The sequence below is a fragment of the Seriola lalandi genome, unplaced genomic scaffold, assembly GCF_002814215.2.
Source record: "Seriola lalandi dorsalis isolate HSWRI2012SDOR001 ecotype SW California unplaced genomic scaffold, Sedor1 jcf7180002054425, whole genome shotgun sequence".
NCBI classification, from domain to species: domain Eukaryota; kingdom Metazoa; phylum Chordata; class Actinopteri; order Carangiformes; family Carangidae; genus Seriola; species Seriola lalandi.
This window is the reverse complement of record NW_019524978.1, coordinates 1,887,658-1,902,862: the sequence shown is the minus strand read 5'-3', so window position 1 is coordinate 1,902,862 and position 15,205 is coordinate 1,887,658. Positions and strand designations below refer to the sequence as shown.

Below are 15,205 nucleotides of genomic sequence, written 5' to 3'. Positions count from 1 at the left end.
GGGCCACTGCCTTAGCACCCCTTAATATTTCCTCCTGTCTACAAACCTGCTCCACAACTAGCTTTCTCTTCTCCTTGGGACCTGCTCCACTCCACACAGGTTTGCCTGGGCCAAGCCCCAAGCCTCCCCGGCCTATTTGGACATTACCCACAATCTCTGTATGCCTGAGCATTGCTTCTGCCTCCTGCACTGCCATTCTTGGATTCCACTTTCTCCCCTTGATTGGATTTGGAACCACCTTACTAACTACCGCATCTTTACTCCCAGATAACAGGAGCTCTGTCCTAACCTTGGTACATTTAAACTCCTCCACTAGACTAGTTACTGGGAGCCTAAGTATGCCTTTCCCATACAGGTCCACCGTGCTTAAACATCTAGGAACACCTAGCCACTTCCTAATGTAAAAGCTAACCAATCTTTCCATTTTTTCTGCAGCAGATATTGGAATCTCATATACAGACAGTGGCCACATCAACCTGGGAAATAACCCAAACTGCAGACACCACAGCTTCAACTTTCCTGGAAGCCCTGTCTTATCTTTTCTATCCAGTCCCTCAGCAACATCCTTCCGAAACTGCACTACCTGTTCTCCGTCATTCAAGTCTGCCTTGTACCACCTACCTAGACTCTTTACTGATTTTTCCCTAATTATTGGAATTTCCTCTTCGTCTATTACGAACTTCCTATCACTTAACTTCCCTCTACTTATTGAGATACTTCTAGACTTACTAGGCTTGATTTTCATACTAACCCACTTTAAGTTTTTATTAAGTCTCTCAAGTACTCTTTTCATACATGGCACCGTTGTAGTTATCAACGTCATGTCATCCATGTAGGCCCTAATTGGTGTAAGGCGCATCCCATCCTGCCGCCTCTCTCCACCTACAACCCACTTAGAAGCTCTAATGATTACCTCCATCGTCATTGTGAATGCCAATGGAGAAATCGTGCACCCTGCCATAATGCCTATTTCTAACCTCTGCCATCCTGTTGTAAAGCCTGCTGTGCTTAAGCATAGCCTAATATCTTGGAAATATGATTTTACTAAATTAACCACTACTCCAGGCACATTAAAATAATCAAATGCATTATTGCATGCCTTTATTTTATTTCCTTTCTGCATTTCTCTATCCACCATTATTGTTTTTTTAAATGGCAGGTCAATTAATTGTAACATGTTCATGCGATGAGGAAGAAAAGACATTAGCACAGCAGCTGGTGTGTATTGTAGACTGTTGTTGACAGTTCAGGTATTATTATATATTTAAAATGATCCAGTGTATATGACTTGTCTACGATCTATTAACAGTTGGTAATACATGTTAAGACACTAATAATGCAACTGCAGTGATGTTATAAGGAAACAAAAGCATTTAAAGAAACTCTGCTGTCATGTTAATGTGTGTTTATTCTTTATTATAAATAACATAAAGATGTTTGGAATAAGCAAACTTTGTATAAGCACATGCTGTATGATAGAGCTGCACTTCTAAGACAGCTGAGAAGAGACAAAGAAAGTTCAGGATTGACTTGATATTGTGGAAAAGACAGACACAAATAAAGAATTCCCAGTTTCCATAAGAGAGGAATTTCCCATTTCCATTCCCAGCTTTCCTCAGGGCCTAATGCAAGCCTGTTCCTGAAAGCTAGTTGGAGTGTTTAGTGAGTAGACTTTAGTAAGAATGGTAAAAAAAAAAAAAAACATTGAGTGAGCAACAGTTCTGTGAATACTTTCATTGTGAATGTGAAACATATTCAGACAAAAGAAAAAGTCAGAGCTGTATTTCAGGGCAATTCAGCAAAAGAGAGAAAGTTCATGTTGATTTGATGTTGAAGGACAAAAACACAGCACTTTCCATCTGTCAGGAATTTCCCAGGATCACTTACTGTAGAGATGCTGGGAAGTGGCAGTGCTCCTGAAAGCAGCTGCTGTGCTGTCAGTGATGAGGCAACAGTGGCCCAAGTGAGTATAAATACCAGCACATTTTGCACATTCAGCCATCAGACAGGAGAACTCAAAGGAGGTGAGAAGAGTCACCAAAAGAGTCAAAGAACATAACAACTTCAACAAGTCACTCTCTCCTAAGATGAAGACCTTCAGTGTTGCAGTTGCAGTGGCCATCATGCTCACCTTTATTTGTATTCAGGAGAGCTCTGCCACATTTACTGAGGTAAGAACCTGACCTGAACTTATTCCGTTTGCTCATTAGCCATGAATGTCTTTCCAAGAGTTTTGGTTTCTTCTTTAACAGATACAGGAGCTGGAGGAGGCGGTGAGCAATGACAATCCAGCTGTTGAACATCAGGAGACATCAGTGGACTCATGGATGGTATGTTCAGTTAACTGAATCCATTAAATGGACTAAATCAGATGGAAGTGGATGTGTTTTCCTGATGCTCTGTTCACACAAGGAGAGAGAATAAACAGAGTGAGGGATAATGTTGGAGATCAACACCTTCTCATGTCTCTTGTGTTTCACACAGATGCCATATAACAGACAGAAGCGTGGCATTAAGTGTCGCTTCTGCTGCGGCTGCTGCACCCCCGGTGTCTGTGGACTGTGCTGCAGATTCTGAGGATTCCTGCTCCAACAACCGTTAAATGTTCATTTGTTTTTGTAAAACTTCAGTTTAGTTATTCGACTTAGTGACTCTATAGTTAATGTGTGTTCAGTGATGTGACTGTATCATCTACATATTTTCACAAAATCTGCATATATTGTGTACTATCAATAAATTTTAATGCTACTACAAAACATTCTCTACCTTTTCTACACACCAGTAATCTCAAGTAGACACCAGTGAAACAAACTATATAGACAGTTCTTAGCGTGATTATGTTTTTGTGCTGATCATTCGTTTCATGTTTCCTGCAATAAGTTGTAGCACATACAAATATTTTATAAAATCAATTATTTCTATAATAATATAAATATAAATGAATAATTTTCAGAACATGACCCGTATTTACCAATTTACACTGTATATCCCGAGATACATTTCCCATTTAGATAATGTTAAATTCTGACAACTTTTGGAACATTTTATAAACAATTATTTAGCTACTTTCTTGAATGTATTGCATACAAAATTAAAAAAAAAAAAGTCAATAAGCAGAATGATAATTTTTCACATATGTATGCAGGAAACAAATCTAATCTTTGAATAAACAACAAGCTTTTTCAATTGATCAAGCAAACATATTATTCCTGTTTCTATGTGAAAATGTAATGCATTACTTTTCAACAACCATATATAAAAACATCCTTAACAAACGATATTTTTTCTAAAGCAAAATCCCCCCCAAAGCACAATAAACAGGAGCAAAAGAACCAAAATTTACTACATGGTCAGAGGTTTTGTCCACGAATGCTGCCGTTTTGGATTTTAATTTCCTTTATTAAAAGAGCAAACAAACCTAACAAAGAAGTAACAAACTTAGCAGGCTTAAAGGCAGTTCAAGAAAATAGTGAAGACGAGGTTAGACTTACGTTTCCTTTGCAACCCTTATTTGACGTGTTGATCTTTATGTGATATAATGAACATTTTAAAGAAAAGCTGAAGGTAATACTGTTCTGTCATATTAAAAAATAAGTAATGAGTAATGAGTAGTCTGTGTGGTCTGTAGCCTGCAGCCTATATGTGGTCACATAAAGGTTATCACTAAACAAGTGACAGTCAGTCAGGGACTTTGGTTATTTCACAAGTTGTGGAAAGACTGAAGTTACCTAAAATTCACAGGCCGCTGATCTTATCAGTGTTATCTGTGGACTTTTGACTTTTGAATAAGCTTTTTGCACTAAGCAATAAAGATGAGGTATTCTGAAATCAATCTATTAAGATACTTTAACAGTTATACTGTATTATATATGGCATTGATCTATTGAAAATGGTATGCTATTAAGTGCGCTATTGTAATAATCCAAAATAAGGAAACAAATGATTTTACAAAACCATCTGCGATTTTCAATTTGTATGTTTTACCTGGTCAGTTTAGGGAATACAGATTAAGTATACATACAGTGCTGTATATGCTGTATTCTGCTGTTCGTAATACTACATTTGAGAAGGACATCATGATATGAAATATAATGTTGTGTTATTGTGGGGTTAAACACTCTCACTGGTCAGATGCAATGAACCTAATCAGACCATATTCCTTTACACTGCACAATTGATATTCCAAAAGGATTTCAAGCAGGCTGGTGGAGGGTTTCCTAGGTGTAAGATGAGCAGCTCTGTAGGCCATGCAATACAGTGGCTGTATTGATCTGTAGAAAAATCATTTAAAACATCCTGGTTGAGCTAATATTGAACAAATAAACAAAAATAAAGAACATCCCATTGCCATTCTTCCGGAATTTCCCATTTCCCATTCCCAGCACGTTCGTGGAGCAGTGCTGCCAGTGATGAGGCAACAGTGGCCTAAGTGAGTATAAATACCAGCAGGTTTTACACGCATCATCAAACAGGAGCTGACAAGAGTCATTGACAGAGGCAATAAACTACAAACAGCTGTAGAAGTGAACTGAGGATGAAGACACTCAGTGTTGCGGTTGCTGTGGTTGTGCTCACCTTTATTAACATTCAGGAGAGCTCTGCATTCCCTGTCACAGGAGTAAGAGCTTTACTTTAAATCACTTCATTTGCTGATTAGCTATTAGAGTGTATTTGTCAGGACGCTGAGGTGTCATTTATAAATGTGCACAATTCATTAACAGGTGCAACAGCCGGAGGAGACAATGAGCGATGATGATCCATCTGCAGAAGAGGAGGAGACATCAATAGAAACATGGATGGTACGTTTATTTGATTAAATTAAATTAACTCTATTTAACTTGAGATCATTCAAATGTAACTTTGTTTTTTCCCTACAAAGTGCCCTTATACTTTTGCGGATGAGAAAAGACGATTGACCTCGCTCACGTCTCTCGTCTTTCACACAGATGCCGTACAACATCGGGCCGAAGAATTACAGTGACCCTGTTAGATGCCAGTTTTGCTGCGGCTGCTGCGTCCCCGGTGTCTGCGGTACATGCTGTGTGTGAAGATTTAAAAAGAACTGAAAATATGTTTAAAACTTGTATACCCTGAAACGCTGGGGACTTCGGAATGAGTTACTCTACTGTGCTGTTATTTTCATTCACCATTTATTTCTGATTGTGTATCTTGCCTATTTGATTCATGTTTGGATTGATGGGACAAATGCTTTGGGACCATTTATTTATTCTTTTCAGAGTTCTAGGTGTGAAGTATTTTGTGGCTGAAATTGCATTTATACATGAAGTGACTGAGCCCCTATTCACAAGCTTCTGAAGCTTATCGCAGTGTCTCATTTTCACCCATTGCTGTCTTCATGTTTTGAATGTTTTATCTTGTATTTATTCTGGTTTGTGTAAAATGAAATTCTTGGACCTGTCTTGTACCTTTCCACAACAAGCACTGAAATTTCAATTTTTGTGCTCTTTGTCATAAATTAAACAAAGTATATTAAACATTTTGTATATACTATGGTGTATTATCACAATTAATGTTAATCCCAATTAAATGTCATACCATCAAAGTGAGTGCGAAGCTCTGTGGGTGGACTGTCAGCTCAGAGCTTTAATTGCTGTTATCATTGATATCCAGTCAATAACACATAACTCATATGCAGGCCCACATACTGGGATGTTAAGGAAGCAACTTCCTCCCCTGGCCTCTAACACTTTCAGAAGCAATTTTATTTTCCAAGGGTGGTCCGCTGTCCAAGTGCTCACCAGCTCAGCTCTGCTGTGCTTCGCTCGTTATCCAGTACAGTACAGGGAGGTATGGCATCCGGCCATGGTGGTATGCATGCTATTGTGCTTTCAGCATGGCTGGATTGCACCCCACAAGTATAATGACCACAGAGGTCATATAAATGGTCTGGTCTTAATTCAGTGAAGAAATGATTAGGGAACACACAGTCTAAGATGGACGCTGTGATAGAGGTAGGAAGAGTGAAACAACTTACAGAGAGGTCAACATATGCAAGTTCTTCAGGTGACAAGCAGAACAATGGTGAACCTGTGGTTTAAGTCTGTGTGATTAAGATTTAATTACCCACACACACAGAGGTGTATGTACACACACCGAAACACACGTTTGCTCGCATTCACACATGCACAGACTACCAGTCTGGAGCCTGGCGGACTCCAGCTCTGATCCCACCCTCATGCAGCCTTGCAGGGGGCTGAGCGCGGTGCCAGGCCTGCCTCGCGCCCAGACGGATGCCCGTTGTACGCCCCCATATCAACAGAGCTGCTGCCAAACCACACAAGGAGATAGTAAATGAGAGCAAAGGGTTCTGTTCAGCTTCCTCACATACACACACACACACTCATACTCTCTCACACACACATACACACACCATGTGGTTTATTTTATCTGACTCATACCCACATATACACACACAAATCACAATGCAGGCAGCAATTAGGGGTCTGTTCATCGGTGAACTCCAGTGTACCATCTCTGTAAATCTTCAAGCAAGCATTTTTAAAGTGCGCCATCTACAGTGCTCGGGTAGTAAGCTGAGAAATCCACAGGATGTTGCGTAGGAGTAGACCCTGTTGACTGTATGACTTTAAAACAGAGGATGATTGACATGATCTTTTGACATGTTAAAATTCTCACTTGATAATGATGTCAGAAAAAATAAACAACCAGAACATACCATTTCATCCTGAGTGCGACGTAAATGCATCTACCAAATCTTATGGCAATCCAAACTCCAAAATGTCATCTTCATTGTGTTGCTAGAGGGAAAGTCAGGGGTTCACCAAAGTCGGTAGGCTTCATCCCCTGAGCACAGTGAATGTCTGTACAGAATTTCATGGCAAACCATCCAAAAGTTGTTGAGACACTTCAGTTTGGACCAAAGCGGTGGCTGACCAACACACCAGCACTGCCACACTGCTATTGTTGCTAAAATTGAAAAAAAAAAAAAAGTGAAAAATAACAATATATATTTAAAAGCACAAAATTAGATCATTTTATGATACTTCTTATCAAATTGTATTAATTAACTTACGCTGTGGCAGACAAAATAAAAAACCTTTGACAGACTCATCTCTCTCTAGTGGCTGAACAGTATTGTGAGTAATACTTTTTTAAATGGATATCTAACACTGTGGAGCAGAGCTTTGGAATTGCTCTCTAATAATGTTCCTCTTGATTGGATCCAGAGGGCCACATTACATACAGTATTGGCTGTAATATCCCGTTTGACTGCAATTGTTTCAGACTTTTAACCGGCAGATTAGTCATCACTTTCTCCAGTTAATCACTTAAACCAGCAACAGCAGAGCGCAGAGTGTGAACCAGAGGCTCCACCGCAGGTCACACTCCACAGCAAAGGCTGGGAGCCATTCACACACGCACACACACACACATACACACACAGGCACGTGCATACACACAATCAAGGCTGGGAACCACTGTCATGAGGTCAAGACCTCCCCTACAGCTGAGTTGATTAAACACATTTCTGCAACCCACACACTGCCCAATAAAATCTGCTGTGCTAAGGGATGATGACTGCGTTGCGCTCACTGGGAGCATCACTGGCTCCAGTCTTTCCCAGAGAGCCCAGCCCGGCGAGCGAGACTCAGGCACAACACCCTGCCCCACGGCTCCACTTCCACCAACCCCGCCCTGGGGGAGCAATCAACATGGCTTATTATTAGTAGGATAATGCCTGTTTCTACATGTGTATGTGTATGAATGAATATTTCCTCCGCAGACCCTCCACTTGGAGGCAAAGGTTGCTTCTGAAGCATGGCACTGCATAATCCGGTCCTGAATGAAGGCCGGGGGGGAAGATAAACATTCCTGGCCAATGAGACCCTCCTTTACCCCCTGCTGTACTCATACCCACTTAAAATCTGCTTACCCACAATGCAACACTTGGCTCAAGAGAATAACCCCCCCCACACACACACACACCCCCATTCCGGAAGCAGTGCAGTGCCACTACAGAATAACATATCCCCTCTCCTAAAAGCCACAAGTGTCAGCTATGGCTCAGATACAACCCTTCTGGGCCCCTACTGAGCATATTATATCCAATTCAACTGTTCTTAATATACTTTAATAAGACCTGTTTTCGATTAATTCTCCCTTGAAACCGGTAGTAACACGGCTACTAGGCACATATAAAAATTGAATGAATGGAGTAGGGCTGCCAGAGAGTCAGGCGGGGGGAAAATAGGAATCCTTGTGGATTTGTCCTCAACAGCTGGCTCTTGAGCCCAATATAATGATTGTGCCCATGGCTCTCAGAGCACCAGTAAGAGGAAATATTTGCCCAGCCTGTAATGTGTTTAAGGTGCGCAGTATGATTCAGTTCAGGTCATAAAGCCCTTGCGTGTCACATCCTGAGTGGAAGGACAGAGCTGCTCTGCCTATATTCCCCTCAGGTGAACAGGGACAATGGCTTTGTGTTGTGTCTGTGTAGAAGAAAAAAGCCTGAGGAACATGGGGTTAAATAAGCCAAAAAAAATAAATAAATAGTTACAGCACCCATAGGATACACCACACTGGGTAGGTACAGAAATGCCTGTCTGTTCCATGTAATGAATGGTGATAAAAAAAAAAAAGAAAATCCCACGTCCCCCACTGCACCTGCTGTTATGAAGCCTAATCACAGAAACACTACCGCAGCTAGTGACTCATAAATATTCCCCCATTTGCCGCCCTACAGTGAATAAAAATTCAAACACAGCATGGCGATATTAATGCGCAAGGTGAACATTAAGACCATGAATCTTTTCCTCTTCCTGTCCAGCAGGTGAGGCAGATGTGGAACGGCTTCATGGCTGTGCCCCACATCCACACACCCAGCAGCTTCAGCCGTGCACTTCCAGCACAGCTCCGTTTCTCATTTCAAACGTTTCTGCAGCAAAGCAAATAACTGTCACAGACAATTAGCTTTTATTGAAGAACATATTTATTTTCGGGATTAACTTGTTACCTAGCAACTCCAGCTGAGGCCAAAATCTGCATTGAGAGTTGACTTTGGATTGCATTGTTGCAATTAGGAGCGAGTTTAGTAGTAAAAGTCACCCTTTAATGCCACCATTTAGCGGGTTTGTACACACCATGATGGCTAACATATGGCAAACTTGTTCAAAATATTAAGATCGGCTTGTCCTTCGACACCACTATGTTCCTGCTCGTTGCTGTTTAGGCCCATGCCAAACACCACGGCTAACCCATGTGAGGATTAATGATTCCAGATTTCCCCCAACTCAAAGGGCAAGCGATGGCTCATTATACAGTTATTAAAAACAGCAAATTATTACAACATTTATTATCCCGGGCAATCTTATTTGCCCCACCAATGTCATAACTTCCATTTCTGCCATCTGCATCGGAACGAATGTGTCACATGTGCCACAACTGCACACTCACAGAAGGCTACAGTATACAAATGTAGAGCAGAGGTCCCCGAGCCCCTCCTCCCCTATCCGCTTACTGTCATGTGAGGTACGTATAGTGCGCACAATAGATGCACTTAACGTGCCATAACAACCTGCTTTGAAAGCGCAGATTGCTATCACTGATCTATACGGTTTCGAGCCCACTGGGTCGTTTCCTGTTAGTGGTTTCACTTGTTGTGCCTTTGAAGCAGGCTTTAATAATAGGACCCAACAGAACTAATGAAAATGCTCTCTGTCAGATTAAAAGGGAGCTTCAGTCTCAGCCACCTAACCACATGCAGCACAAACATTAAAACACACACACATACACACTCACACTCACACACACACACACACACACACACACACACACACACACACAGAGGCATGCATGCACACATACATACACACACACACAGAGGCATGCATGCACTCATACACGTACAGAAGTGGTTTACACAGGGAGGACCATTCCTTCTGATGTGTGGATGACTGCTAACCCTCTTAACAACACTAAGAATACCATCAGTGTCCCGTTTCTCTCAGCAGTAAAAAAAAATATGAGTGGATTGATGTCAAAGGGGAAAGGTGAGAAGAAATAAACAGACCCATTCATCCGAAAATCTGCGATGTGAATCTTTTTGTACCCCTGTCTCTTTTTTTCCATTGTAACGCTGCAATGTGCGCTTTAGTGGTGGTCTTGTGCTTAATGAATCCACTTCAGTGCAGTTCCTCTCCGTAAGCCTTTAGGTTTAATCCCCCAGTCTGGAGCAGTGATAGTCTGGCCCAGGGGATGACATCTGTGAATCGTTCATTAACTTGTAACCAGCAGCAGATGGCTTTAAAAACAACTTGCTACATCTACGCCTTATTTCACTCCCTGCAACAGTCAGTTTTGCTTTGCTTCATTCACTGTGAGGACCCGACCGGCTACATGGAGCTGCTTATTGGCCTCGACTGTGCGATGTTAAGGTTTATTTGAAAAGAATGTGCAATTTTACAGTGGTGGAAAAAGTTCTCAAAACCTTTGCTGAAGTAAATACTTTTAACTTTTATACACAATTACAGTTTTTTATACGGTTATATACAGCACAGTTAGTAGTCTAGTTCAGTGGTTACCAACCTAGAAGAGCCACGTGATAAATCTCAGGGGTCAGGAGACAGTTAGTGGGTTAGGAAAGAAAAACAACAAAGTTCTGCTTCACAAATTTTTTAACCATTTAAAAAAAATAAAAAATAACTACTGTATTCTTTGCTTATTGTGAAATATTCTTGTGAAATAATCTTTGCTTTTTGTGAAATATAATTTGAAAAGAAACTACTAATTAAATCTTTCAAATAAGTAAAAGTAGCAGTAAAAGAGCAGCTACAATACTACACTGTGGCAGAGTGGAGTAGAAGTATTAAGTCACATAAAATGGAAATATTCAAGAACAAGTACCTCAAATTGTATGTGTATAGTACTTGAGTAAATGAGTAAATGCATACTTTTCACCAATGCAATTTTAGACAATGTAATGTTAAGGACTATTTGGAAGGAATTTTTTCTATTTTATATATGGTGGAATATGTTTACTGTATATGCAGCAGAATATGTGTAGCCTATATATAGCAGAATATGTTTAAATATAGCAGTATATGTAGAAGTATATATGTGTATATGTGATGGAAGTAAAGCTGACAAACTGGTAAGAAACTTAAGCAACTGTTACAAGAATTTAAAGAGTGAAGGACAATGAACATGACATGCACTGGCTGGTGAGGTTTAATGATGAAAATGAGCTTTAACTGTGTAGCTTCGTATTATTCATTACTTTATTATTCATTATTTATGATGTATTGAGTTATATTTTTTGACTTGTCTGAAAACTACTACTACTACATTTTGTCAGTTTCGGGACTCCATAGCACAATTGTCACAGTGGAAGTGTTAAGCTGTGAAAATGAATAGCCTCCTGTGAAACATATACCGTGGCGCTTTGAACACCTGTGAAAGATGTTCAGGCACTTAAAACTGCTGAGCATTAGGCCTCAAGGTAGACATGGAGCACATAAAGAGTGGGATATTTCAACACGGACAGCCTCCCTATGGAAATATCATGTGTGATTTTGGGGGGTTAACCAGAGCAGGAAGACTGTGGTCTGTGTCTCCCAGGATGATATATATGTGACACAATGTGATTCATCTGTTACCGTGCATCCATGAGCTGTCTGGCAGATTTGGATTTTTTTCTCCTTTGGGATAATAATTATACAGTGTGGATCTCGGGCTAAATTAGCCGTGACTTGCATTAAAACATTTTCTCTTTGCCCATATAAGACTTTTATAAGTGGTTTTTTGATGTTTTGAGGACCATAAAAGTGAATAAGTGCGACGTGCATCACATAAAGAGGTGATCGAATGTGTGTGCGTGATGAAAGACAAGTGCCACCGCCAAATGCATGTTGTTAGGGCGTTACAGTGCGATGGTGGAAATGAATGAGCCACCAACGACATGCACGGGGTTTTGTAGCATTCACGAGGCTACGTCATAGTGAATTACAAACCCTTAACAGTGCCGTCATGCAGTTAAGGCCCAATCGAGCATATCCAATCCTTTGGCTGGAGGTAGAACTTGTGTCATGCAGTGCGACATGATGGATTTCACAAATGGTTTTGAAATCACATAATTGTACACTGAGTGAGACAAGGAAACAGCAGTTTCGGAGTTTAGCCACATATATTATAACCATAGACAATAATGAAGGCTTCATCGTACAGTCACATGAAGTGTATTTTAATAAAACACAATGTACACATATGCAGTCCTATGACCATACATTTGCTGGATCCTAATTATTAAACCTAGAATATGTCAAAGCATAGTTTGTCGTTTTTTCTTCTTCTTTAAAACATTGAAATCAGTAGATGAGGTCAAATGAATAATACAACACTTTGCGTGACATCAGACAGAAACCTTTTTCCACATGTTAAAGATATGCACTGTTATAAGGAACTCAAAGAATATTTCAGCATATAAGAGTAACAGTATGAGGCAAAATTCTCACTGAACAAAAAAAAGTACAAAATAGAATTAATAAATAAATCAAATATATACCATATAAATGAAATAGCTATGTGGCGGCTATGTTTATTATTTGTTTTTAATCATTTTAATCTGTAGCTTGGTATTACAACCTTTTTATCTCTAAAACATTTAGAACGGTGAACGAGTCAATACTGAAAATACAGTAATAAGCTTTCATAATTAGATAAACTATGTACATGAGTCTGTTGCCATGCTAGTCGAACAACTAAATTTCTTCTTTTTTTATCCACACTATACAGTTAGAGCATAAAGCGGTCTGAACGTAAACAGTTTGTGCTGAGAATAAAATACTTTGCAACTATGCATGGTAATTTCTTTAATATTACTCTCAAAAATGTACATAACATAAAGGCCACACATGGGAACACTCCGTCTCCATTTAGAGGGAAGGTGAGGGTAGCTTTGACATAAATATAGGAACAAAAAACAGTCTCTTTCAGTTCAAGATGCCATTTTCTTGTCCATCAGCATCATTTGCTTCAGCCAAATCTCTTCTGCCTCTTCATCCTCCATCTTTTTGTTCATCCTCCCTGGTTCAACCTCCCCCCCACCCGGCGTTTCCGCGAGCAGTTTAGCTTCCCTCACTACCTCTCTTTATCAACCTCCCTCTATCTGGCTCTCCCATCTCCACAGTCTCTGGTTTGCCTGTCCATCTTCCATCACCCCGGATGGTTAATGACATTGTTAATGATGGGAAATGAGTTCAGTAATGTCAACTGTAAAGGTCCACAAGGCAAGGCAAGGGTTGGGGCAGGGGGAACAGAGTCACCTGGCGGGTCACTGCAGTAGGGGGAGAAGCAGCGGGAGGCAGAGACATGAAGCGTGTGTTTAGTGTGTTGATACTGATATCCTACGTTAGACATATATTTTTGCAGTGACAGATTTATGAGTGAGAGCCGTGTCCTGTAGGGGCAGCGGGGGAGGTGGGAGGGAGGGCTGGGAGGCAGGTGGGGAGGTGGTGGGATTCGTGATAGTCGTCGGTCAGAATATGGGTGCAGCAGCGGCTAGCAGCTTTGCGTTGGTTCTTTGCTCAATGGGTAGTTTCAGTCCTCACTGGCTGGAGCGTGCAGAGGCCAAGTGGTCACTGTGCTGGTTCTGGGCCCGAAACCGCAGCCTTTGCTTGTTCTTCTTCTTTGGTTCTTTGGGTCGGTGCTTCCCTGAGCCACCTGGGAGTAAAGAGGGAGAAAGGGAAAAATGGTTATCCCGTAACTCAGTACTACTCACACTCCAAGTAACGACCATCCTGTATCAATTACTGTGTGGTAACTTGATCAACTGTAAAGTTGTTTGGTAATATTATATCACTATACGGGTGCTCTTAATTCCCATACTATACAGTGGCGCTTTGAGCTCTATTTCTGTATTTGGTTGTGTAGTGTGTATTTGTATGTGTTTTTCTTAAGTTGCAGTACATTGAGCTCTCAGGGCCACCGTAATATTAGGCTTACGTGTTTATTCTTTGTGTTTCATGTAATTATCGCAAACCGACCACATGGCATGTAATCCACCGGGCTTGAAGTCCAATAAATCCTCTGCTATTTTAACAGAAATGTGTTTTACTGATTGCTAACTGACCAGAAGCTGTGAGGCCTCCATGAGAAAAATTAATTCAGGTATTCTCTTGTGATGAGATTCATGCAGGTCTTTTCTTCCACAGAAAAACCGTTTCATCCCATAACCTCGTTGACCTGGCCTTACTATAAAGAGACTGTTGGCAACTGTGTGGTGCTGTACTAAGCATATTTGCTTTAAGTGCACCAGGGACGGTGCTGTGGTATTAATCATGGCGCTCACACTTGAACATTTGGACAGTTTTTTCAACATTATGTTAAATTTCTACCTGATCATCGGCTTACAAAACAGCCACCGATGGGATGATGCAACATATTGATGGGTGCCGAGGTTTGGTTTTAAAAGCAACAGATTAATGACCTGTGAGCTCCACTTTATTGATTTTACTGTAAAACAGGAATATGTAAAAGCACAGTCACGCAACAGACTGCTGGGGGATGGATTTCATGAGCTCAACCTGCTTATTTTGGGCTGGAGAACTCAGGATTTGAGAGTTGAGCTTGGATTTGATTACACTGGCCAACAGTTAAATTTGATAAAGGCAATGGAATAGGAAGATAAACACTTGGAAAAGAAAATTTGACTTTAACTGCAAGTTTCTCAAAAGAATCAGCAGGATTGGAGGTGTGCTTTGAGTGTTGATAGTGATGCATTACAAGTCGTGTAACTTTTGCCAATGAAGAAGGCTGCATTACATAAAGAAGATAACCCTATGCAGTATGCGGGGACATCACATATCAGGTCTTTGTTTGATCCAACCCTCAGGACTGAACCTCAGTTTTAAACAAAGGTCTGTTCAGACCAACACTTTTCACTGTCACTGCAATAGAGTGGGGAGATAACTATGGGAAGTTGCATAACTCTCTTTCCAAGTTGGAAAGGCCCCCCAGCCCAAGGTTAATACATCCCAGGTTTCACTGCGATGGGCAAGGCATGCTGGGAACTGACTTCCTGCTCTCATGGAAGCTTGTGTGGTGGAGGTTCTGCACCCACGGCTCTCTGCGACAGAGAAAACTCTGGCTACCGAACCACAAAGCAACAATCTGGCTGCCAAGGCCACAAATAAGATAACGAGGTGTGTGTGCGAGATGTATGTGTGCG

The 15,205-nt window shown here is 40.8% G+C and overlaps 3 protein-coding genes across 4 annotated transcripts in view; 2 read left to right on the top strand and 1 right to left on the bottom strand.

The window, feature by feature from the left end:
- Positions 1-1,955: 1,955 nt before the first annotated feature.
- Positions 1,956-2,756, top strand: LOC111658055 (hepcidin-like). The gene is made up of 3 exons (XM_023410426.2): positions 1,956-2,171; positions 2,253-2,330; positions 2,485-2,756. The coding sequence occupies exons 1-3, from the start codon at positions 2,088-2,090 to the stop codon at positions 2,575-2,577; spliced, it is 255 nt and encodes an 84-aa protein (XP_023266194.1). The 5' UTR covers positions 1,956-2,087; the 3' UTR covers positions 2,578-2,756.
- Positions 2,757-4,456: 1,700 nt separating this feature from the next.
- LOC111658013 (hepcidin-like) lies at positions 4,457-5,495 on the top strand. The gene is made up of 3 exons (XM_023410380.2): positions 4,457-4,618; positions 4,722-4,799; positions 4,947-5,495. The coding sequence occupies exons 1-3, from the start codon at positions 4,535-4,537 to the stop codon at positions 5,046-5,048; spliced, it is 264 nt and encodes an 87-aa protein (XP_023266148.1). The 5' UTR covers positions 4,457-4,534; the 3' UTR covers positions 5,049-5,495.
- A 6,704-nt stretch (positions 5,496-12,199) lies between these two features.
- Positions 12,200-15,205, bottom strand: part of rspo2 (R-spondin 2) — a 59,137-nt gene continuing 56,131 nt past the window's right edge. For both annotated transcript variants that reach the window (XM_023410434.2, XM_023410433.2), the window contains exon 6: positions 12,200-13,698. In XM_023410434.2, coding sequence (XP_023266202.1) covers positions 13,583-13,698 — 116 coding nt within the window. In that variant the 3' untranslated portion in view covers positions 12,200-13,582. The remainder of the gene's footprint in view (positions 13,699-15,205) is intronic.